This window comes from Anomalospiza imberbis, chromosome 8 (assembly GCF_031753505.1).
Source record: "Anomalospiza imberbis isolate Cuckoo-Finch-1a 21T00152 chromosome 8, ASM3175350v1, whole genome shotgun sequence".
Lineage (NCBI taxonomy): Eukaryota > Metazoa > Chordata > Aves > Passeriformes > Viduidae > Anomalospiza > Anomalospiza imberbis.
Window position 1 is genome coordinate 17,336,609 of NC_089688.1, and position 23,932 is coordinate 17,360,540.

The window sequence follows — 23,932 nt, forward strand, 5'->3', positions numbered from 1 at the left end:
GCTCGGCGAGGGCTGCGGGCCCCCGCGGGCGGGGTGGCAGCGGGTCCCGGGGGAGGAGGCCGCCTGGCTGGCGGCGGGGGTCGGGGGCAGGAGCTGCGGTAGGCGTTTCCCGGGGTCTGCTCTGGGCGGGGAGCCGCGGCGGGGGAGGAGGGTGCCGGCGTGCTGGGGCGGTGCGGCAGCGGGGGGCTGCGGCGCGGCTCTTGGGGGGCCGGGCGGCCCCGGCGGTGGGGTGAGCTGAGGTGAGCTGAGGTGAGGGCTCCGCGGGCACTTGTCCGTAGCGGGATCCTGGGAGAGGGACGGGGCGCGGCGGGACCCCGGGCGCCGCAGATCCCCCGTCCGCGGGGAGCCTGCAGCGGGACCCCCAGGTGAGCGGGGGGCAGAGGGGCCGGGCGGGGGTCTCGGCGCGGCCGCTGCCCCTGCAGAGCGCGGCAGCAGCACCGTCCGTCCCGCCCGCCGGGCTGCGCTCCCGGAGCCGCGGAGCGCTGCGCTGCCGCGGCCAGCGCGGGCCGGGCCGGGCCCTGCGCGGGGGTCCCCGAGCCGCCCCGGCGCTGCCGCACGGCCGGGACCTGCCGGCACCGGGGCCCGGAGCGGCCGGGGAGCAGGTGAGGGCACGGAGGTGGCCTTTACTGACTTGTGCCTAACCGCGGTCGTGCCACCGACCGCTTCGGGGCGGCAGCGAGGGGCCCCGAGCAGAGTGCCCCGAGCGGCGGGTGCCGACCCAGGGCTGCCGGGGGCGATGCCGAGGCGGAGGGGGAGGCGGGTCCCCCTCGGCAGCCCCGCCGGCAGTCGCCCTTTTCCTCCCTCCCGGCTCTCTTCTCTTGCCGAGGACTCTCGAGCATCACTTGCTCTTTTTATTGGTTACAGCTCTCCTCATCCTTCCAACTTCGACAGGTCATCCGAGCATCGTGGCTGTTTTAGGTACTTACGTAGGGTCTAATTGCTGTTATGAAACTGATGAACTTTGTTTGAAATAGCTCACATTGTTATTCTCTGTTTATATGTATTCCTTATATCATGGATATCCATGTAGTAGAAATTTCTTAATTAAGTTAGAAGTGTTTAAAGTGACAGCTGCTATTGCTCTCACTTTAAAATGTCACATTGATCTTTAAATTTGCAAATCTTTGCATTAAAAGGTTTCTGTAGGAATTCAGTCCACTGAAAATATTTGAAGTATTTTAATGACTTTTTTTTTTCTCAGAACTGACAGCTACTAGTTGAAAGAAATGTCAATAGAAACTTGATGGAAGATCAGATTTTTTAATAGTTTTGTATTTTTAGTATAGTTGCTTTCAAATAAAAAGCAGTTGCATCATGCATGAAATTCAGAATTTAATAATAAATTATGTCTCAGGAGTTTTCCCTTGGTTTTGGCTTTTAAAATGCAAAAAGTAGCACTTGACAGCTTTTGTTACCATGTATTAAGTATAACTGGTACTAGAGACAGGAATAGAGGAATTTCTTTTGGCAGTAGGGTGATAAAATTTACGGTTTTTATTGTATAAAACTACACCAAAGCATAAGCTGTTATTTGAGAATGCAGTTCTTTTTTTTTGGTATTAAACCATTTTCCAGTATTTCAAAGCAAAGTAAAGCTGTCTTATGGAACTCTACAGAGATATCATTTTATAGAAAAAATAGTTTTGTAGCCATAGAAATACTAATATAAAGTCAAAATATTTAGATCCTGTTAGCTGAACGTAATATAACCAGATGAGAAAGTACAAAAATAAATTATGTGTAAGAATTACAGAGTGTACCAAAGATTTTGCAAAAGAAATCAGTTGGCTAAATCCTAGTATTTACAGATGGATATTTCCATGTCTGTAATGCTGTGATTCTGTTAATATAATTTTCTTGCAGCACAGTCAGTCTTATGTTATCTGCAATTGCTATTGATAAACACCAGGTCAAAGAACAAAATATTTTGTTGGAAAACAAACTATTTTAGGTAAGATCTATTTTAATTTACAAAATCACTTTCAGTTAAAAGGTTTCATTGTAGTGAAAAACAGCTTATTTATGTTGCTTCCCACAATTTCACCTTGCAAAGTGTCCTTCTGCTCTGTCACTTACTCTTATTGGAGTTGACATCATGTAGTAAGTTCAGCACAAATGTAAGTAAGATTAATGTAAGTTAATGCCACTTAATACTGTTGAAGAAATCTTCAGCCTCAGCCATGTGGAAGTAACTGATCTTTGTTTAAAAATATTTCTTTTTAAATACAAATGATGAACATGCAAAATCACAAAACAATAAACAGGTGTGTGTATGGCTATATATTCAGCTGTGAACGCATGTATGTGTATATATATGTTTCCTTCTTTTTGTATGTGCTTTCACACCATATTTATATGCTTTTCTGTCAGAAAGAAACATTTGAACAGATACTACTTTTTTTTTTAAAGCTGCCAAAATCAATAGCAGGACTCTTAAATAGGAGCATATCTTAATATATCTTTAAATTCAACCAGATAATGTAACTTTAAAAATTTTATGAAAAAGACAAATCAGTGTGAATTGTATGAAGAGGGAAGATAAATATTTATGACTGTTTTCACAAGTTAAACATTTTGGTTCAGTCTGTTTGTGTTTGGTTCAGCCTGTTTGTGCTTGATTCATGCTGTTTGTGTTTGGATCATGTTGTTTGGTTGGCTCTTGTTTCTCCATTTTCTGTGGCTACATACAGGGAATGGTGGTTTTGTCTGCATGGATGCCTGGGTGAAGGAACAAATGCACAGATCCATGTGAGAACAAATGTGTTAGCACAGATAATTGTGGTCAGGGCTGCTGTTTATGTGAGTCAAGGATTTTGTTGAAAGTAGGCATGCACATCTGTGTGACAAGTAACTTTCTTACACTGTGTGACAGATGAATAGTTGCCTTCTTTGTTCCCTCTCTCACGGAATAACATTGGCTTTCTGTTCTTTTTGAATGTTCCTGTAAAATTCAAACTTCCTGTGATGTTTCAGAGCATTATGTCAATTGCTGAATGGTGAACAATGCCAGAGCAGCAGGTGCAAAACCAGGTCTCTGAGGTGACCACAATTCAGACCTGGATATGAAATACTGTGAGCTCTGAGCTGAAATGTATCCATACAGTGTATGGCATGTACAGCTGTATATGCAGCTGAAATTACATATTCACAACATTCATAGTTTGATAATCTTCAGTCCTGGCTGAAAAATTAAAACATGCACCCTTTATCCTACAGAAAACCAGTTTTTTCCTTTATCCTAGAGAAACCTTGTTTTTTAGGTCTTAGGCCTTGAAACCACAAGAGTGAAGTGGTGGATAAATGCACTGCTTCATTAAATAGAACAGCTGTAAGCCAGTGAAGAGTCAGCCCTTCACACAAAAATAAAGTCTTTGAAAGCCAGTAGACTACGGAGCTGTAGTCATCTCCTCTTTATGCGCAGGTGGATTGTCTGATTTATGAGTGACTTGGACAACCCAGTACCATCCAACAGGGTCCATTAGATCAGACACAGTGCCAGACAGAAGCATTCCTTCTCTCCTTGGGACCAACCCAGCTGGAAAGGAATATTGATATTTTATGCATCATGAAACCAAATTCCTAGACCTAGTCCTGGACCGGGAATGCAGAGAATAAATATACTTCATCTTTTCCAATGGATGCAGCATGGTATTATTGTTGCTCATAGTCCAGTTTGAAATATCAACAGTTCCCCAGTACCTGCACTGCATTTCTTATAGTTGAGCATTGGAAGAGATGGAACAGAGTCCTCAGTGGCCCTGTTGTTCATGTTCTGCCAGATTCAAAACCTCCAGCTAAATTCAAGGAGGCTTCATGTGGAACTGTTCAGATACTGTTGCATCACACATCCCAACAAGGGAGTATTAACCAGGCTTTCCAGCTGTGTGGGATAGCCCATTCCTTTGCTACCTACCACGTTTTTGTCCATGAAAGAGAGTGGAAGTAGAAATAGGGGTTCAGTGTGGAAATTCCAAAAACCATAGGGAAGTTTGGTGCTGGGCTGCCATTTGAGAGCCAGTGGAGTGAGAGTATGTGCATCTGCTGGGACTTGTTCAAATCTCAGTTATTTTCTTATCAAACTAAATGTGATGCTCAGTCCCAGGCATTTTGTTCCTGGACATTGGGTAAAGACTGGAAATTGCATCCTTGTGGTGGTCTTGGAGATGTGATGTAATCTTCATCTGCTTTGGAGAGGGAGGTCTGTGTGTCTGTGTGTCAGCTACCATGCATCAGGAGAGAGGCCACTTCAACTTCCCTGTTCTCACAGAAAAGAAGAAGAAGAAACCTGAAAGCTTTTCTTTTAGTTTCCACTTCCAAATGGTTCCTGTGTGTCACAAGACTTCTTGAAAGCAAATGTGGAGCTTGAGGTATTTGTTCATTTCCAAGCAGGTATTTTATCTCTGTCTTCTTCGTTATTCCTATAGAAGTTTGAGAGATTGTTCATAATAAAAAGATTTGGCAGTTTCATGATTCACTAGGCTGGGTATCCAGCCAAGATATAATGATGGTTCATCAAAAGCTGTCAGGTTACATTGCATGTACTGGGGATTTCAGAGGATGGAGGACAATCTGAAGACCACACAGCCTTAAAATAGTAAGAACTGGAGAACAGCTCCCTGAAGGTTTCGAGATGATACAATAACAAAGTGGTGAGCACCCCATAAACCTGAAGGTCTCTAATTCACAATAAAACCTCAATAAGGGCCCAGTTTCTAAAAGCTCAAACTAGACACCAAACTCCATACCCCGAGCTGCCTCCTGATCATTCCAGAGGAATCTAGGCAGTGAGATTTCCTATTTCTACTCATTATTTTTAGGTACTTGTCAGGTTAGAGTTGTGTGGCTGCTGTACAGAGAAATGTGAAGAAAGAAAGCTGGGGAAGCCTGGAATGCCAAGGGAAGACCATTTCCATTCATCAGTTTGTTCAGTCCCAATTTTATTCCAAATTTCCTTCGTGTGTTAAGAATCCTCAGTTGCTTATAACAACAGAAAATATTAAATGCTGCAGACAGAGCCACTCTGCATCAGCTCAATTCCTTTATTATCTGTAGTTTATTGTGCATGACACTGCATGTCTGATCATGGATTCCTCAGACCGACAGACCTGCTATTGAAATCAAAGGCAGTTTTGGCAGCAGCCACAGGACTGCACTGGCACAGTCACCGGTTGTGTGCTTCAGGGAAAATGCCATCACACTTTGGAGCAGAAAGGAGTAAAAGGTGAAGGAAATGATGGCTCCAGTATTTAATATTTCTGTTTCTTTTTTTCTTTCAGTTTTGTTGATGTGGGAAATGCAGAGCTACAACCCTGCTCTGGAGAAAGTCTGGAGCAGATACAGAAATGGTTGGGAGGACTGTGGGATGATGCTTTCCAGGATCAAATACTTTCAATTATTTTTTAAGACTATCTTCTGTGCCATTTTTGTTCCAAATAAGATAATTGCTTTGAAAGTGGTACAACTATATGCATATTAATTTACAGTTAAAATGAAAGTAAAGGTGAAATAGAAGTAACTATTGACAATTTTAAAAATCAAATTAATTTTCGAGAAACAGTTTTTATTTCCTTCTTCTGTTTTTGATTGTGAAGAGCTGAACTAGCTAAATAAGTTCTGGCTGAAACGGTTCCCCTCTTGCAAATATGATTAATTTGTTTACCTCCCACTTGCATAGTTGATCAGAAGCAGGGCTACCAGTGCCTTTATGGCCACTAAGAAGCTCCAAACAATGCCTCAGTTCAATGTGGTTACTGTGGGAAGGAGAATCGGGTCAAGTCCTCTGAAAATAGAATTCAGGAGAGTCCTTGCTCAAATCAGTGCTTCTACATTTGGGAATTTCCAGACATTTTTTAGGAGAGCTTGCAGTGACATCTGAAGGCCATGCAGTAGAAAACCAGGGATCTGAAAATTCCTTTCTTTTCCTCTCTAGTAACATGTTTTTCTCATGAGGTACAGGAGCTCTGTAAACATATTTCAGGAAGGTAGAAGTTGTAACCCTAATTAGTTAATGGGATGCTATACAAGTGCTGAGAAATAGGGAGAGACTAGGAGAAGGCTATATTTAGAGTTCCAGCTTGGAAGAACACTCAGGAAACCAAAAGTTGACTAGCAATTTGTGTGCTGCTCTGGAGGCAAGCAGGCTGGGAGCATTTGCTGCGAGCATGATATATTTCATGTGCTTTTTGATGGAACATCCAGAATTGCATAATCCATAGGGAGATGCCTGCCCATAGGTCCTTGTTCTTTGACAGATCTGTCACACTTCTCAGAAATCAAGATGCAAAATCCATCACTTAGGGACATGGTATATGTGTATCAGATACTGTCTAGGGGATGAGGAGTCCATTAAACAGCAAGTCCCTAAACTCATCCATATGAAGGATTCACATCTGTGACAGATAGAATATGGAGAGTACCCATGGTCTAACAGGTGATCTGAGCCTAATGTGCTACTAAAGCACTATAAATATTCATTTTATTTCAGCCTCTCAGAGACGTCTGTGGGTGATCCCAGAGGGATAGGAGCTGCTTATGCAGAACCTGAGTGGGAACAGCAAGATCATGTTGTATGGGGGTGATCCTGAGAAGCAATGGCACTCCCAGCACTAGTAGTTTGAGGCAAGCATATCATTGCCTGCATGATGTAGAGCTGAAGATCCGACCTTCACAATGAAACCTATGGTAGAGTTCTGTAAACTTTGCTACACAGTAGAAGAAGAGTGAATGATTAAGTCCTATGTACAATGGCTAGTGAATCTTTAAGAAATGAAAGCACAGCAGATTTATTGCTCATTAAAGGAGTTAGCCAAAAGGTGGAAATCAATGGCATTAAGATAAGAGTAATCAGTTGGATGAAGTAATGGGGAATTCTCTGTTACAAGAATTTTCTCTCTTCTTCATTTACTGGGAAGAATGTGAGTGATTCACCTACTTCAGCCTGTCAAATTAAAATGGCAGGCATTCTAGTATACCTTCTCCATTTCTCATTTTGACTCCATTTGCAAGTTCTTAATTAATTTCTTTTAACTATGATGACTGTTGGCAAAAGTGCGAGATTTGCATTGAAACCAGATTTTATAACTGAACAAGAGCTTGAATACTGGGTTCATGGTTTGGTGTAGAATTCTCATTCAGGCTCAAGTCTAAAGTTCCTGAAAACTTAAGGGAGGTTTTATTAAAAAACCTCTAAGCAGACTGTGGCTGAAATTTTGGCTTTAGATTTTAACCAGGTGAAAAACATGTAGAGGTTCAAACTTACATGCAAATTGAGGGGTATTTCAGATTTTTCTGATTTATATTCAGGCCTACTTACACATGATTTTTTTCTTTTTCCATAGCTAATTTCTGCTGTTTTGAGTGTTGTGTGTGCTGCTGCTGTATATCAGCAGTTCTGAGCTCTCTGGTGGTGGTTTCAAGGTATGAGGTATGCATTGACTATTATACAGGCATCTTCTGCACTGGCAGGTGCCACAGTGTAGTCACACTCCTGCTGACCTCTCTGAGAATCCAGCAGATGCCCTCTGGCAGCAGTGGGACCTGACTTTGCACACAGCCATTTCTTGGCTGTCTCTGGGTTTGCCATGAGTGGAGGCAGGACTGAGAAAAGCAGAGCTGGCTAGGGCCCCTGGCAGCATCATGACCATACTCTGGTGAGATTTACTTCTGTACAGTGTCAGTGAGTATTTGACTGGACTTACTGGGAGAAGGGCACTATATTGATTTAGGCTTGGAATACTGCTAAACTTTCCTGAGCTTTGCTGAAAAGGCACCTCTGTATGCATTCTCCAGACACCACCATCCTCTAGACTCATAGGACAAAGGTAAAATCTATGTTAGTAAACTTTAAGAGAAAAGAAACATAGAGCCAGTTAAGTTTCTTTAACAGCAGCAGCCATTAAAAAGTCATTTTGAGAAGTAATTTAAAAAGTCTGCCATGGTAAAAATGCATTTTGGTTGTCTGTGGGTACCCTCTTTCATGCTGCAGCTGCAGAGTTGTACAATCCAGCCGTAGTATCACAGTGATGCCTGTGAAGCTTTTGTAGATATTTATCTCCTCTTCACCTCTTATTCCTGCTGTCCATGGTCCTTTGACCTCCCTTCAACTCATCTGTTTCATTTCCTTTGCTACACCAGAGAGCTGAGAAAGTAAATCAGTTGAATTTTTTTCTCTCATGTCTCAAGCTTCAGTCTTTACTTTTTAGGAAGTCAGTATTTCAGTTCTCTGTGGTGAGGGCAGCAGCTACCAGAGAACCTCCTACCACCTGTGCAGGAGGCAGGCCTTGTTCCAGTACTGCCTTGGATGAATCTGCACTTTGGAATGGAGATCCCTGAACAAGAGCAGGTCGGAAAACCCACAGCACATCCCTTTGCAGAGGTAGCAGCTCAGGTTTGAAAGCAGTACAGTCATGTTTGCTCACTGTTATCCCTCACCTGATGAACTTAGCTTAGTAGCAGAAGCTGAAATCTTGTGGATGCAGAGGAAAGACTTTCTCATGCTATTTGAGGACTTTAGAAAAGGATTCACCCTTTTTCTTCTAATGATATTGCAGAGGGTGGCAGAGAGAATGACCCACTCCTGAGAGAAAGGATTCCTGCGTGAGAGGGTGCTCAGAAGCTGCAGCCATACAATGCATGGACAGCAGCAGAGACTGGGGGATGTCCTGCTTCGCTTTGTCACGAGACACTGTGTTATGCTGAGATGTGACACTAGATGGTGCATTCACCAAATGATTGGAAAAGATGGATCTTCCCAGTGCCTTTGGCGAAAGGCTGACAGTAACTGTCCCATCTGCTGTGTAATCACAGTACAGCCTTCTCACAGCTTTTCACAAAAGTGACCCTTCCATGCAAGAGTCAAATTCCTTGCTCCCACAGCTGCCAGGGTGGTATTTTGAGACTTTGGCACTTACACATGTAGGTTTGGTGGATTTTTTGTCTGATCACATATTAAGTTAACAAGTAATTTAGAAACAAGAAAATTTTAATGTCATATTGAGTTCAAGGGATGCTTGAGGTGGGATAGAGGGTGTATGTTAACCCACTCTTTGCCTTGGTTGTCTGGTTTAGGCCTTCATCCTTCTGATGTTTACTACATAATGAATGTCTGACTGTGTATTTTAATATTTTCAGGGTAGGGTCTTAGACCTTGCCTACAAGGAATAAATTATACTGAATTAACTACACTGATTTAGAAACTGATTTAGTTAAATCAGTGCAACTCTCCTGAGAACTTTATACCACTTCAGTTTAAGTCATGAGTCAGTGAGTAACAAATCAATTCTGTGGGCAGAGAGTGAGAAAGATTAGACTAGATCTTCAGCCCTTCTGTCTCAGTATTTATTAGGCTAAGGCCTCTTCAGGGCTTGTTGCTGTTCTCTTTAATTTTCTCTGCCTAATGGACCTGATCCAGCTCTTGATGGCTTAAATAAGGGGTTTTCCATGACCTCCAGCTAGGAGCTGGAGATGGCAATATCTTTATTAGAAACCTAGAGAGGCTTAGAATGACAAATAACTCAAGCCTGTCTTCTCCTCACTGCATACTGAGTTCTCAGATTGTGGCTCATATTGCAGAAGTTGAATCTGCAATGACAAATATATTATCCTACATTCAGGGCTGGAAAATTTATCCTCTAAAGACAGGAATCTCTACTAACATTGTGCTAGGAGTGTCACTATGCAAGGAGTCATAATCTGATTTGATTTTCTCAACAACAGCTGACAGCATATACTTTGAGGCGGGATGAAAATAATTATTTTCAGGAATTTCCACAAATTTTGTGCATTCTGGTTCGATAGACTCAGCACTCAGGTTACTCCTGGTTTTGTAGCAGCTTAACCAGAAACTAGACTGATGTTGCACTCAAGCAAAAAAAGCACAGCTTTGTCAAAATGTGTTTCAAAAAGTGTTGCTTTATTTTGTTGCTGTTCTCTTTCTCTACCTTTCTTCACACCTTTACAAACTATTAATAATAAGAAAGATATCTGAGGATATGCTTAAGAATATGCTGAGTTCTACTCACTGAAAGTTTTGCTTATTTTTCCCAAATCTTCTTACTCCTGTCTGTAGAGAGCAGCGGTTGAACTCTTGGACTGTCTGCCTATTCCAGGAAGAGTAATTCACTTGTTTACAAACCTAAGATTTTGGTTTAGTGCAAAGTAATTTTTCTCATTCTGCACTGGACATTAATAGAGCTGTAAACTCTGTAACCAACAATGTCCTGGCATACTCTTACAATTCACCCACAGCTCCTGGAAATCTTTGTATTTCAAGCAGTGATGCCACCTTCTACTTCCATCTCTGTGTCAAATGTGATTTCTTGTGTTTTTTGCAGGTTTATAATGGAACTTACATCTTTGCCTAAATTCCTTTGGACAAGTGACAACAAGCTTCTGCATCACCATTTTCCAGACATACTGGCTACTGTTCATACCACACAAGACATCCCTGAAGAAGTTGTTTTTGGACCATGCATGCTCCAGAACACCCTTCTGGACACTGTAGCTTTCATTGCTCTCAAGTGTTCCGATAGACGGAACATCCACTATGTATTTAAGGTATGAGAAAAATCTGAATGTTTAATGTTAGACCTATCAAAAAGAGTTACACCATCCCTGAGAAGGTAACTTCGCAAGGGGTAGGTTTTTGTTTTGTTCAGCACAAGTAACATCTCCTACAAAGAGAAAGGGCCAGTGCCTTTCTGGTTTATGAGCTGTAGACTGGAAGGACCTAAGGAAAACTCTATCCTTTGCAGGAGGAATACAAAGTCCCACTTCTATGATGATGATTGATGGCCTGCTCCAGATCTGATTGGAATAGGAGGGAAGAGGGACAAATAGTTTAGTAACCTCTAGTTCAGCTTTTGTCAGGACAAAGGAGGTTTATCAGGAGGTGTGACAGCCCTGTGCGAACAGAGGGGGCAGACTGTGGCATTGCACTGATTCATGCAGGTGGTACATTCACAGCATTTATTTACAGATCTAGGCAACTGCTACCCCAGTGTGTTCAGTTATCCTTAAAAGTGAAACCACAATGGCAGTCAGGCAACTAGCCCACACACTTAGGGCAAGCACAACTTAACTGCTATTAGTACATGGACTTCCTAAAGTCACCTTAGATCTGTATGTCTGTGTTACAGCTACACTTTTCAATCACAGTAGGGAAGTCAGAAACCCCAGGATTGTAATGGACTGTTAAGCTCTAGTTCCCCAGTTTTTTTTGTTTCATAGTCACTGTTTATCATGCTGACCACTTACCCTGTCTTTCTGCATCTTGGAGTGCCTTTCAGTCACTGTTGGTCTAAATGAAGACAGGGAGGTGTTTTACAGTGTGAGGAAAGCCAATTATCCACATTCTGTGGCATGGATGGATCTGAGAGAGAGCCAGGTTTGCCTAAGATTTCTGTGCTCTGGAGGAGAGAAGTCCAAGGCATATGTGTAATATGGAAGATACAGTTGTTGAGAGATAACCTGTTCTACACTTCTGCTTTAAACAAGTTAAGAGAGAGAAGAAGAGGCTTCAGGGTTTATCTGACTGTTTTGAGTCTCTGGCACAAATTTGATTTCTTGGACAGTGTTATTAGTACTCCAGGAGACCAGCAAACTCTTTGGAGAGAGACCTGCCCTGAAATAAGGCTTTATTTTTGGAATATTTCTGTATTTCTCCTGGGAGTTTTGAATTACTGTAGAGAGAGCCTCAAAGGTTTTCTACATTGGAAGAGCCCTCTAGAGGGATGGCTTTAGTGTTTTTCTACATTTGAGCTAAGTAATTGCTATGCAGCAATGAAATTGGATGCCTGAGTTGGCTCAGATCTCTGTCTTTTGGCAGTAAATACATGAAATTCTGTGCAAGTAGCTGTTTCAGATGCAATTGGTAGTCCCATATCCTGTTAACTACTCATAATTAAAAGTAAACCTCCCAGAAATCAGGAACTACCATTAGGCTCCTAACTGTGTGTAGTAATTAATTAAAAATTCAATCATGATGCTATGTTGTCATCATGGCACTGAAGTGCAAAACAAGAAATGGGTTTTGCTCTGCTGGGTGTCGTACAAACAGAATACACACGGAAATGAATTGGCAAGGTGGATTCGTTGCAACTGAGGTTGCTGTTCATCATCGTTCATCAGCACTCCTGCAAGTCTTTGGGGAATATTATTTCTAACAAGGGTTTCATCGTCTTGGGCTTTTTTGTTTAGACCAAAGAGAATTTCATAATCTTTTTTCCCTCATTTTCTTGGAGACCTTAATTTGAGCTCCTTGGCCCAATTTGTACACTTTGGCAAAGAAGATGCCTTGGTAACCATTGGCGCAGGTAGTCCTTTCCAGCTGATTCCTCTGCCCCTTACAGCTTCTTTGGGGTTTCAAGGAAGAGACTTATTTTCTCTCTTCTCTTCCAGCATCTCCTGAGGGAGCCACATTCCTCCACAGCCCAGCTATGACTGAGATGCTGGGCTGTGAAGGCCTTACCTCATACATGGGTGCAAAGGATCCATCTAGGGGATTGACATCTCCAGGAGAGGGTGGATTTTCTGGGATTATAGTGTCTCTAAACACATGGGAAAACTAAAGCTGGTCCATGATACTAGTTGGCAGCACCCAGATTTTATCTTACATCTGTACTCCTCCTCACCTACTTGAAGCTCACTGAGCTCTTTCCCTGGAGTCCTGGTGGAGCTGTGCTCCCTTTGACTTTGCTGAGAGGACCGGGTGGCTGCTCAGTATTTCTGAAACACAGCAACTACAATATGACAGCCTCTGTCATAGCTATTAGTTACAGCCACTGTGTGTGGGTGGGTGTTCCTGTGTTGCTGTCAGGCACTTGTATTTCTCAATCATTGTGAATTACCATGGCATTTAGAGAGAGCCAGTTTCAGGGCATGCTAATTTATTTTTTCTCTTACACTAAGTAACTCTCATCCTAATGGTCTCTTAATGTTTCATTCTTGTATCCAAGCTACTAATGTGATCAAACTTTTCACGGTAGGTAATAGTCAGTTAAAGCCAGAGAAATAATTAGCCAAAATATTTTTTCTGGTACCAAACACCAGTGAATGGCTGCCCTGCAATTAGTGGAAAACAAAGAGCTATACATTGCTTGGGGTGAAATTTAGATCATACTTGTCATTAAACATTCTTCCTTTCTAAACAATGACTTAGCACTTCAAAAATTAGTTTTTATGCATATAAATGTTGCCTTTGATCACCCTGCATTTTAACCTTCAAGCTATGAAAATCCCTAGCTTTCAAATGTTGCAGAGGGCACAGACCTGCTGTGGTAAACACCAAGGAAAAACCTATAAAGAAATAAATCACTCCCTATTCAGTGTAATAAAGTAACTAAGATTGGAGTCACACACTGTGTGAGGAAGACAATGCCAAATGTTTTGTACTTGCATTATTTAATTGTCAACCTGTGATTAAATGACTCAGGAGTCCTGTGGAGTAAAAATTACATGTGATTTAGGACTATGCTGTGATATGCACACAGAATGGAAATTTAATTTGAGCAATAGACTTAATATTATTTTTTAAACTTTTTAGTACCTGACCTTACAACCTAAGAAATGTTTTTAAACCTAATTTGTTTGGTATATCTGTATGCACACAAATTGAAAGTAAATCAACCCCTTGCAACTCTCAGAAATTATTTAACAAAAAATATTGATCTGATGAGGTTTATCTGTTTAGGTACCTTGAAATTAATTGAATTAATCTAGCAAAGGTAAAAAAGTAATATATAATTTTATTTCTGAAAAGAAGGAAAGAGGGCATATAACTGCTTCTTAGTTGTATATATTAAAATCAATATTTTATGTAATCTAGCCGAACAGATATGCAGATGTTTACTTGGGGTGTTGAATCAAATAACCATGATTTTCTTACAACCCCGATCCATATCCTCTTATGTCAGTGAAAAACTCCACATGCAACTGTCCTGAGTGTATGTTCATTCCCAGTTCACACTGCACTGATCCAGAGGTCTGCACATCTCTCAGTCCCCAAGTCACAGCACTGGCACATTGCCTGGCTCATATCCCATTTTCATATCCCAAGGACTGAGACTCCTGCTTAGAGAGGCTCACACCTCCCGTACCTCTGTGATCCACACCTGGCACAGTCCCATGGGATGGTCTGCACAGGACAGGGCTAGAGACTGACCACAACAGAGCAGGCCTGGCTTTGCCATGGGAGCTTACACATGAACATCGGTGTCTCCTCCTCCCTCCCACACAGCTGTATTCCCAGAGCTCTCAGCCCCTACACTGGAGAAGCCTTCTCCCTGTGATGCCTTTAGATTTGGTGGCACTGGCAGATGTATTGGGCTCACAGCTTTGTCATATGTGCTCAGTGCAAGGCAGAAACCAGGCTTTGTTCTTGGATTGGATGAAAATCTTGCTTTGGTCCTTGAGACTTGTAACTTCTTTGTGTCCTGTCCCACAGGTGGATGTTTCATCTGTGCACAGTCCCACAGGACTGCCTTGGATGAGACTCGTACAAGCAGCTGCCAATACCAAGGAGCAGAACTTGGAAGCTTACTTAGAAAACAGTCAGTTATACTATCGCTCCACCAGGAAAATCAGCAGAAATGAGGAACTGCTTGTCTGGTATGATGAGGAGCTTTCCAGCCTCTTGGGTTTCAATGAGATAAAAGCTCAAAGGCCCCAAAATGGTAAGTGCCGAATTGCTGATTGCAGGGGTCACTGAGGACAGAAGGGAGTCTGCATCTTCTTCAGTCTGTGGTTGTTTTGTAATAATACAAAACATGTGTAAATCCTTAGCTGGTCTGCTAAGAGAAAAGACCTTCTGCTTTGAGGTTTGAGCTGGAGGCACAGAGCAAGAACCAATTAGCAGTTCTTAATGCCATTCTCATTGGTACTTTCTAGCAGAGGATGTTGCCCTAGGGATTAATGCTGAAATTTTTGAGCTATGCAATGGAAATCTATGGAAATCTATGAAACTTTTGAGCTATGCAATGGAAATCTATGGAAATCTATCTATGATAGCTTAGAATCCTAAAAGTCTAAAGTATCAGTTAGAAATAGGCCTTTTTAGATCATTGACAAATCAGGTATAGGCTAGTGTTCAGCTTTAATCTTGTAAATGAGCAGATCTTTAAAAATACATAACAAAAATAACAGTATTGCATGCAGCACAGTCTGCCTATTTCGTGTGGGAAACAGTGGTAATGAGCAAGCTTCAGTTTCTGAGATGTTGCTGAAAATTCATTGCTCCAAAAGAAATTGATCTGGAAATTGTTACAAAACTAAAAATCGAGATTACAGAGACACCAAGCAAGTTAGTCAGGTCCATACCAACTCTGACTCCTGCTGTTATTTGCTCCAAATTTTACCTAATTAGACTGGAACAAAAACCCTTTCTACATTCCCTTTAGTTGAGTTAAACAAGGCTTATAGTAGTTCATAAAGGTACAGGTTGATAAAGATATGCATTAGCAAATTTATATGGTAATGTGCTTGTCTGTAAATTAGTATTAAGTTAATTCAGAAACATTCATAACAGGAACCAACTAAATCATTCCAGCTGGTTTCAGTGTATTCTGTTAGTTTCTGTGTAGATGCACACTGCCAGCCCTTTGGATTTACCAGGGAAGAGTGTTACTTGCACAAGAAACACTATATCTAGACTCATGACTTTAAACTCATAGATATAATATTCCACCCATTTTGGCAGCCTTATTTTCTTATAAAAAGTTCAGCTGTAAAGTAAAATTAAGTTTGTAAAGTGATATAGGCTGTGCTGAGTCTCAAATTAGGAATTTTTAATTCTACCCAACCAATTTATAAACTTTCCTATGTATCCCAGGCCTCAGGTGCTGTCTGGCATCCCTTGCACTGTAAAACTGCTGTGTTGTGAAATAAGGTAACATGGATATAATTTACAAGGGTTAAGATGTACCATATTTGTGTTGATTGCTGAATTTTGTACCATCTGTTCATGGGCACTCAATCATCCCAATGAACCAGAGGTGCAGTAGGTCTGAAGACCACAAGGAAAGAGTGTTCCTTATTCCTCCTGCCCATCACTGGCATTGTTTCAATTTGAACATCATTTTCTGTGCCATAGACTGTGCCTTAAGGTCTAGAACAGCTTGCCAAATGAACATGAGTAAGGGCTTCAGGCATTAAGGTCAGATGATTTTTGAATGGTATTAAACTTCCAGAGTATCCTAAAAATAGAGTCATGTAAAAATCTTTGAATCCTGGTCTAAAACTCATTATTGCTTGACACAAAGTATTTAACATTCATCCTGAATGAAAGCCAGTGACTTAGTTAAGAAATGTAGACCCAAATCTGGGTTTAGACTTCAAATCCTTATAAAGTTTAAATGGTTTTATCTAGATCATGGTGTACTGGCCATTTTATGTACTTTTATGTAATATAATTACATTTTATGTAATAAAATTTAGGCTTGAGAGTCTAAATGGAATACTTCTGCCAGTAGCACAAAAGCATGGAAGCAAATAAAGAGTGAACCATTTTGCATAGCAGGAAGGGACCTGATTCTGCACTGGCATTAATTTTACCATGTGTAACCTTGTATGACACAATTTTTGTGTCAAAGACAGGATCAGGATCTGCATCCACCCATGATTCCACCTTTGCAAAACTCATCACTTGTTATCTGTTTCTGCAGAGTTGAGATGCCAAGAATGTGACCGAGTCTTTAAATGTGAGCATTCCTATCTGTCCCATGTCCGCTTCCTCTGTGTCCCAGAGAAGAGCGCTCTGCTATGGAGAAGCTTCCAGAACCCTAAAACTGAAAAGAGCAGCCTAGCTGAGCAGACCACGAATTTCCACAGTCTGGCAAGGGACCTGGAAGTCAAAATGGCAGCTTGTAAAGATGATACACATGGTCTTATTGGAGAAAGGAGAGCAAAATCTGAAGAGGCTGAGAACAACAGGAGCAGGAAAACAGTGCTGTTGGAGAAAACCAATAATTTGACTGAGGAACGTAACTGTGGGGGCAAGGAAGAGGTTGGGGGAGAGCATGCATTGGCTGGTTCTTTCAGGAAGCTTAGTTCAGGGAGGCAGTCAGCTAGGAAGGATGCTTTAGAGCAGAAGCAGAGTGCTTTCACTGAGGTCAGGAGGATGAAAGAGAAGCTGAGGAATGAGAGACTGCAGGAGCCAGAGCAGGAGGATGGCGTGGTCCCACTTGGTAAAGAGCAGGTACCAAAGGAAGTGTTGCTGAACTCCTCTGGTAGTGCATTCTCCTTTGTTTGGCCCACCAGAGCTCGAGGAGAACAGAAGAGTGCTTTCAGCAAGCCCAGTAAGTGCATAACAGAAAGAGCTGCAGTAAATTCTTCTCATCCCATGAGTGAGTCAACAAAGAGCCTGGGGGAGCTGTCTGGCTTCATTGCCACCGCAGACATCATGTGCTGCAGCAGTCTTCTCAATTCCAAGTTCTTTGTCAGTGATTTGTGTAATGCTCAGATGCTGCAGACAAGCATCACTCGGAGCAATGTTTTCCCATATACCTCAGAACCCTGGCTCAAGCAAGCAGGAGGACAGTTACAAAACACCACCACCACCACCACCACTTCCTCCTCCTCCTCCTCCTCCTCCTCCTCCTCCTCCTCCTCTTCCTCTTCCTTGACTCTTCTTCCCCCCACCTTCACATCCTTTGGAGTGGCTGCCCAGAACTGGTGTGCCAAATGCAACCTGTCCTTTCGCATGACATCTGATTTAGTCTTCCACATGCGGTCACATCACAAAAAAGAATACTCCTCAAGTGAATCCCAGTGCAAGAGGAGACGAGAGGAGAAGCTGACATGTCCCATTTGCCATGAGTACTTCCGAGAACGCCATCATTTATCCCGGCACATGACTTCTCATAATTAGAGCTATGCAGACAGATGTCACCAGGGACCAGGCAGGTTGGATGAAGAAGGGAATGACAGTTCACTTAAATCCATTTCTTTTTGAGTTTACATTAATTTCTTTCAGGAAATCACTGTTTACAATAATTTATAATACATGCTTTGTGAAAAAAATATAAAATGTTTACAAGAGTCTGAGTGGGTCTTAAGTTTTGAAAACTCAACCTAGCCCTTGTCAATCTCTTTGTGAGGAAATAAAATAGTGAAATGAATCCACATGCAGTGTTAATTTGCAGAGTAGGGACACAAATATAGATTTGCAAACAAATTTGTCTTCGCTTATATTTGATTTGCTGGTGTGTGTGCAGTACAATTGAAATACAGAAATAACAACAACCTCATTAAATGAGGAACCTTTAGCATTAGAAAAATCAGAGCTTATATGTTAAAAGAAGATAAGTTACTATTTCTAGCAGCATTGGTGGACTCTCATTCCTTTAAGTTAGCTGAATCAGCTCTCTTACCAAATTTTTGAGTTAAAAACTGACATCTTACCATCTCCTTGGCTTTGAAAGGGAACTGAATTTAAGACTGTTTGAAATCTATGATTGTCAGCAACTGACCAGCAGAGTGCCAAAGAGGATGGAACTTGTAAAGCAGAATATCCAAGTTCTGTTCTAGGCTCTGCTGCTTTTGAAATGTCTTTTACACAATGAAATCAACGTGGGTCTGTATCAAAATGCGAGCTGTTGTCAAATATTCCAAGACCTGTGTGACTTTAGTAGGCATACAGATTTGATGGGAGTAGAGTTTAACCTGTGGTTTTCAGGTTTTGGATATGCCAAAGGAAGCTGTTAGGGTATCTGTGTTACTATTAGCTACTGATAACAGAATCTTTACACTTTAATTGTGGATGATAGGCTCTGTTCTGGTAACTGCTAGAAGAGAAATACAAAATGACACAGGTGTACATGAATTGCACTGCATTTGTACCACCTTGTCTGTCCTCTGGTTTCTACATGGGCCAATTCCACCTTTTTAAAAAAGAAAGTGGCATATTCTTTCTCTTGCCTGTCCATGAGACATTTTTCTTTAGTCTACTTTTTTTTTGAGCTTTGCTGAGTCTCAGCAGCAGATAAATTTATATTGCTCAGAGTGGGAGGAAACACTGTCTATTGTTACTGCAGCCCATCTAATTAGCCTTTCATTGCTTTTTAAATCCATTTAGGGGCTTGATTTTGATAGTTTATGACACTTTGTTCTAGCAATCATTTCTCCTGCTCTTGTATAGTATTTTTTCAGGTTGTCTGATGTTTTTGTGGACTGCTTTTGAACCTCACCTGCCTCATCAAGGGCTAATATTCCCTTTCAGTCAGAGAATGATCAGAAACCACTCATTTCCCAGCTGAGGGTAAAGGACATTTCAATATGCTCTATATGTTCCACCCTACTGATGATATACTCCAGTGGTTTTTGAATACTGGACAGAATTTTGAGTTACCATGACGATGCCTAGCCTGATAATGCAAGTATCAGCAAGTAAATACATCTGAACGAAAAAGAGAGACTGACAGTCTTAGGCTGTCAGCTGGAACCAACATAATGCAGTCACTGTCACCTCTTGGGAGATTTCTGTAAGTCAGGAGATTGTATTCTTCCCAATATATTGCTGTTGAATATTAATGCCTGGCTGTTTCCTATTAATATAAACATTTTTCTTATGGCAGGCTTTATTTTTGAAACATAAAGTGATAAAACTATTACATTATGCCTTTGAGTTCAGGAGACAGTTCTGGTTGGATTGTAACACAGTTTTCAAGGTCAGTGGTGGAAGCTCTTTCACTTGAATCATTAAAACACAAAATGAACAAAGACTTTGAAACATGGAGCACAGGGAACAACCTTGCATTGAGTAGGGGATGGTGTGGTTTTCTTGTAATCTTTCCATCTCTATTTTGTGTCCAATAACATTTGCTGTGTAAGGAATATATTTATGGCAAACTTTAAAGGGCCAAATTTCACTCCACCTGGGTGCCAGCCAGTTTACTGTGAAGTCAGTGTCCATAAAGTGTAATGAAGGACTCTGTGGTGTAACTGCATTCATATGTGGTCAGGGTTATATTTCCCATTAGTAGTTTAGGCCAGATTGTGATCTCATTTATTCCAGTGAAAATCCAGAATAATTCCATGTTGCTACTCCTGATTTATATTAATTATTTTAAGATCAGCCTGGCCCAGTATAAATAAGACTAAAGATTTTTTGGTACCATTACTGCAAAATGTTCTTTTCTGTACTTACTGAAAGATGCCATGTTTTCTTAACAGTTTTATGATTAGAAACCTAGCTTCAGATTTCTTCTGGAAAAAGACAGGACTAGCTGTATAATGCTCCCCAGTATTATTTTGGCACATCACTTCAACATTACCCTGCTCCAAATGCCTGTTTTTCCAGTGCACTACACCTGGTGTGTAATTTAGATCAGAATGAAACGGTACCAGATCTTACTGGTTACATGGTTTCGCTGATTTTGTGTTGGACAACGTGTAGAAAAGCAACCACTGAAAAACAGATGCTGAATCTCAAAACTCTTCAAGTAGTGTGTTAGACCTACAGCCTGAGAGTTCTCACCAGTAATCAAACTTCTTCACTTTGCTTATGGTATGAGGCTTAAGCAGGCAGCAAGGTTATAGGGAGAAATAGCTTCCCTTTATGTCATGGAGTTGTTTTCTTTGGGAAAAAAGAAAGGGTAAGAACTCTTACCCAGTTTCCTTGTGGGCATATCTCAGCCGCAGCAATTTATATACTGTGATGCCAAGCAACGTAGGAATGCCTTCTGTGCACAGAGTTATGAGGAGAAGCAGTTACAAAAAGTGGCAGAGCTTGTTCAAAATGCAAAAATGAGGAGAGGTTTTTAATAAGCTTGATTTCTGGTACTTTCCTCACCTCCTCCAGCTCAGGGGCAGTGCACTGTGGTCCTGGTCTGTAAAGATTGAGGATTTCCCTCTTGCAGTATGGAAATCACACTGCAGGCAGTGTGAGCAATGCTGTCCTTGTTTTTTTTTTGTAGGTGGCCATCAGCATAAAGATTGCATTAACAAATTGCTTCTTATTCTGAGGTAAAGGGGTTTTTGAACTAAGACTTGTTTAGACACATAGCAAACCATGCAGCCAAACAATATGACATCTTGTTGCCTGCTGCATCTGTGCTGGTATCAGTGCAAAACCACACAGATGCCAACAGAACCAGAACTTGATTCCCTATGTATAAAACCAGCTGTTGTGTAAGACTTCTTGTGCAGGCACAGTGAAAGTCTTTTATGTGTCTCAAATTTAACTGAGTGTCTCATCTAAACTGGGTTACATAAACCAGGGGGCTTATCCAAAACTTTTGGAGATTTTATTTCTTTAAATGAAAATACTCATATTAAAGCTGAGCGAACCAAATATTGAAGAGGCAGAAGGAAGCCTAACGAGACAAAGAAAAACAAACTTCCTATAATTGAGTCATGCTGGAAGCTTATTTCCCCTTATGTCTAGAAGTCTGAAAGTTTAAATTGGTGCAGATGAAATCCTGCTAGAAGGAAAACACTCCACTAGAACAGGGGGTTTGTGAAGAAATGAAGGACTGCATTCTGTCCCCGTGAAATACTGTGATTTTACAGCAGGGATCTCTGTCTTTTCTTCAAGTAGGAATTCTAGGGAAGAGAGAAAAATAATTTTATTGTTAAAACAAGAGGAGACAATTTGCAGTGGGCTGACTGGTTCTGTTCCTGTCTTTGCTAGCAACTAACTGTTAATTTTGATCAAACAACTGTTTCTCATGATGTGTTTCTGGATCAGTAAAAAAGGACACAACACAGTGCTGTCAAGCTTAGCTGTGCAGGCTGTGTTTCTGCAATGGATAATGAGTTTACTGATAGGAAATGCCAGATTACGATATTTGTTCACTCACTGATCATTGATCCCTGATTTTTTTTTCTGATGGAGATGTGTTTTTACATCAAAATGACATTCAGATATGCTTTTGAGAAATATATATTTGCTTGTTTTTTATGAGGTAATTTTTCACTAATCAAGGCAGTCTGTACTCCTCCTTGGTTCTGCAGGGCACTATCACAGCTTAGAGTTCGCTTTGATGCCCTGGCTCGGCTCCCCTGGAGGGAGCTGGCAAAATAAGGAATGGGAACGATGGTCTAGCCTGGAAAGTAAACACTTTAATAACAAAAATAACAAACTGCAGGAGACTGCAGGTTACAGAGACTAGGACCAAAGAACTGTGGGCAGAGCAAATGCAGCAAGGTGTAGGGGCAAAGGTCCAATCACAAATGTGAACTCGGAACATGACTTTATTTGAAAAAAGTGCTGAACCAACTGAGAACAAGAACCAGAAACTTGACCAAATACAGGGTAGTTCTTTCATCATACCAGCTCCCAAGAGCCCACAGTTCCCACTGTGCCCTGTCCAGGTGTCCCCTCAGTATACAGTTTGCCAAGGTCTGAGGTCAAAGCCCTCTGCAGATGCATCTGAGGTGAAAATCTCAGCTGGATGAGATCCCACAGGGCACAGTTTGGAAATCACTGGACTAAGGCAGCACAAAAGAAATAAAAGCTGGCTGTCATTTTTTGGTTAGAGTTCTATGAATGCTGGAAGGAGAAAGATGATACTGCTAGGTAGTCTGATACTGTAACCCCTTTCTTCCTGCCTTTAAAAGGAACATGATTAGGATTAAAATTCATGAAGTTATTCTAGGTGGGATGATAATAAATGGTGCTATAAATTGTAGAATGTCCATGTCAGCTCTGGAACCAGATGAGAGAAGGGTGGCAGTTTCATCATGTTTCCTGTTGTGTTCTGGAAGGGCACTTCTCAAATTGCATGTCCCTCCCTAAAAACCTTCTAACTTTCTCATTTAAACCACAAACCATGGACTTTCCATAACTAATTTGCATTTGTGCTTTTGTAATTTTCAGACCTTTCAATGCAGTGCAATTTTCTACACAATTACTGACTGTAGTTCTGTGAGGTTTAAACTCATTGAGCTGAGCATAACTATGCCATAGCAGTTTGTGAAGACAGGAAAAATTGCTTTTAACACACTGGCCTTTGTTAAGCCTGGCAGTTTCAATATTAATTAGCCAGTACTATGAAATAGCGAATAATATTTTGTCAAGTAATAAAATTTCTCAAGGTTGCACAATAGTTTTTCACTGAAATCGATCACTTTAGTGAATTAACAGCATTATTGATTTCAAATGGACTCACCAGCAATTGCATCTTCATTGTTTGTTTTTCCAAGTGGATTTCAATTTCTAGACATATTTATTATACATATGTATTTCCATATTACTCTGGGAAGAATTTATTTGGTATTTGTGCCCATATGGTATAGCTTTTTGTCCTTGAATGGATGGCTAAAGTTTCTAAATATTGGGCTTAACAATTAACATTGTTTGTACATGACAGCACAACTGATTGTTTTTTAGGAAAACAAAACAGTTTATCTGGATCATTGAGATATTAAAGAGGCTTAAAAGACATGAGAAGAAATACATTAGTGTTGTTTACTCAATCAGTGACTACTCCATTTTTTTTACACATTAAGAGTATTTAATATTCTTCATACATATATCACTTTACATGAAAATTCTGTATGGGATTAAATTAATTAAAGTATTTTCCACAACACTGAGAAGTTTAACAACAAGCTAGTTCATAAAAATCAGAACATGAAAATGTCTTAAGAGAGTTCAGGTTAGCAATCTAACTGAATGTGTGGTAAGAGAAATAATAAAAAGGACGGAAAATCTATTTATTTCTTACAATTTTCTTCCTATAAAAACTGGATTTCAAGTGTATAACACAATTTATAAAAAAAATGGCAGGAACTTACAAATGAGCAAATGAACACCAGTGTGTAACTGCTGTAGACTCTAACTGAAATTTGGGGGACCATTTCCCTAATTTAATTATCTTACAGGTGGCATTTTGTAGACATGAGAAAATCTGAGATCTAGATTAAAATTACACATATTTCTAAATAATTACAAAGATATATGTTTAACTAAGAATTGTAGGAAAGACAAGGAATGTTG

At 40.9% G+C, this 23,932-nt stretch overlaps 1 protein-coding gene across 2 annotated transcripts; it reads left to right on the forward strand.

The window, feature by feature from the left end:
• Nucleotides 1-187: 187 nt before the first annotated feature.
• Nucleotides 188-18,110, forward strand: ZNF488 (zinc finger protein 488). Of its 2 annotated transcripts, none has more exons than XM_068197540.1 (4): nucleotides 188-239; nucleotides 10,332-10,554; nucleotides 14,441-14,669; nucleotides 16,656-18,110. In XM_068197540.1, exons 2-4 carry the CDS (start codon nucleotides 10,339-10,341, stop codon nucleotides 17,858-17,860), a joined length of 1,650 nt encoding a protein of 549 aa, XP_068053641.1. In that variant the 5' UTR covers nucleotides 188-239; nucleotides 10,332-10,338; the 3' UTR covers nucleotides 17,861-18,110. The 2 variants fall into 2 exon arrangements, with proteins under 2 accessions (XP_068053641.1, XP_068053640.1); XM_068197539.1 differs by lacking the exon at nucleotides 188-239 and adding an exon at nucleotides 722-918.
• Nucleotides 18,111-23,932: the final 5,822 nt, after the last annotated feature.

Coding starts and splice junctions, on each gene's coding strand:
- ZNF488 (XM_068197539.1), top strand. CDS start 737: ATGCCGAGGCGGAGGGGGAGGCGGGTCCCCCTCGGCAGCCCCGCCGGC. Junction 10,555..14,440: donor ACATCCACTATGTATTTAAG/GTATGAGAAAAA, acceptor CCTGTCCCACAG/GTGGATGTTTCATCTGTGCA. Junction 14,670..16,655: donor AGCTCAAAGGCCCCAAAATG/GTAAGTGCCGAA, acceptor CTGTTTCTGCAG/AGTTGAGATGCCAAGAATGT.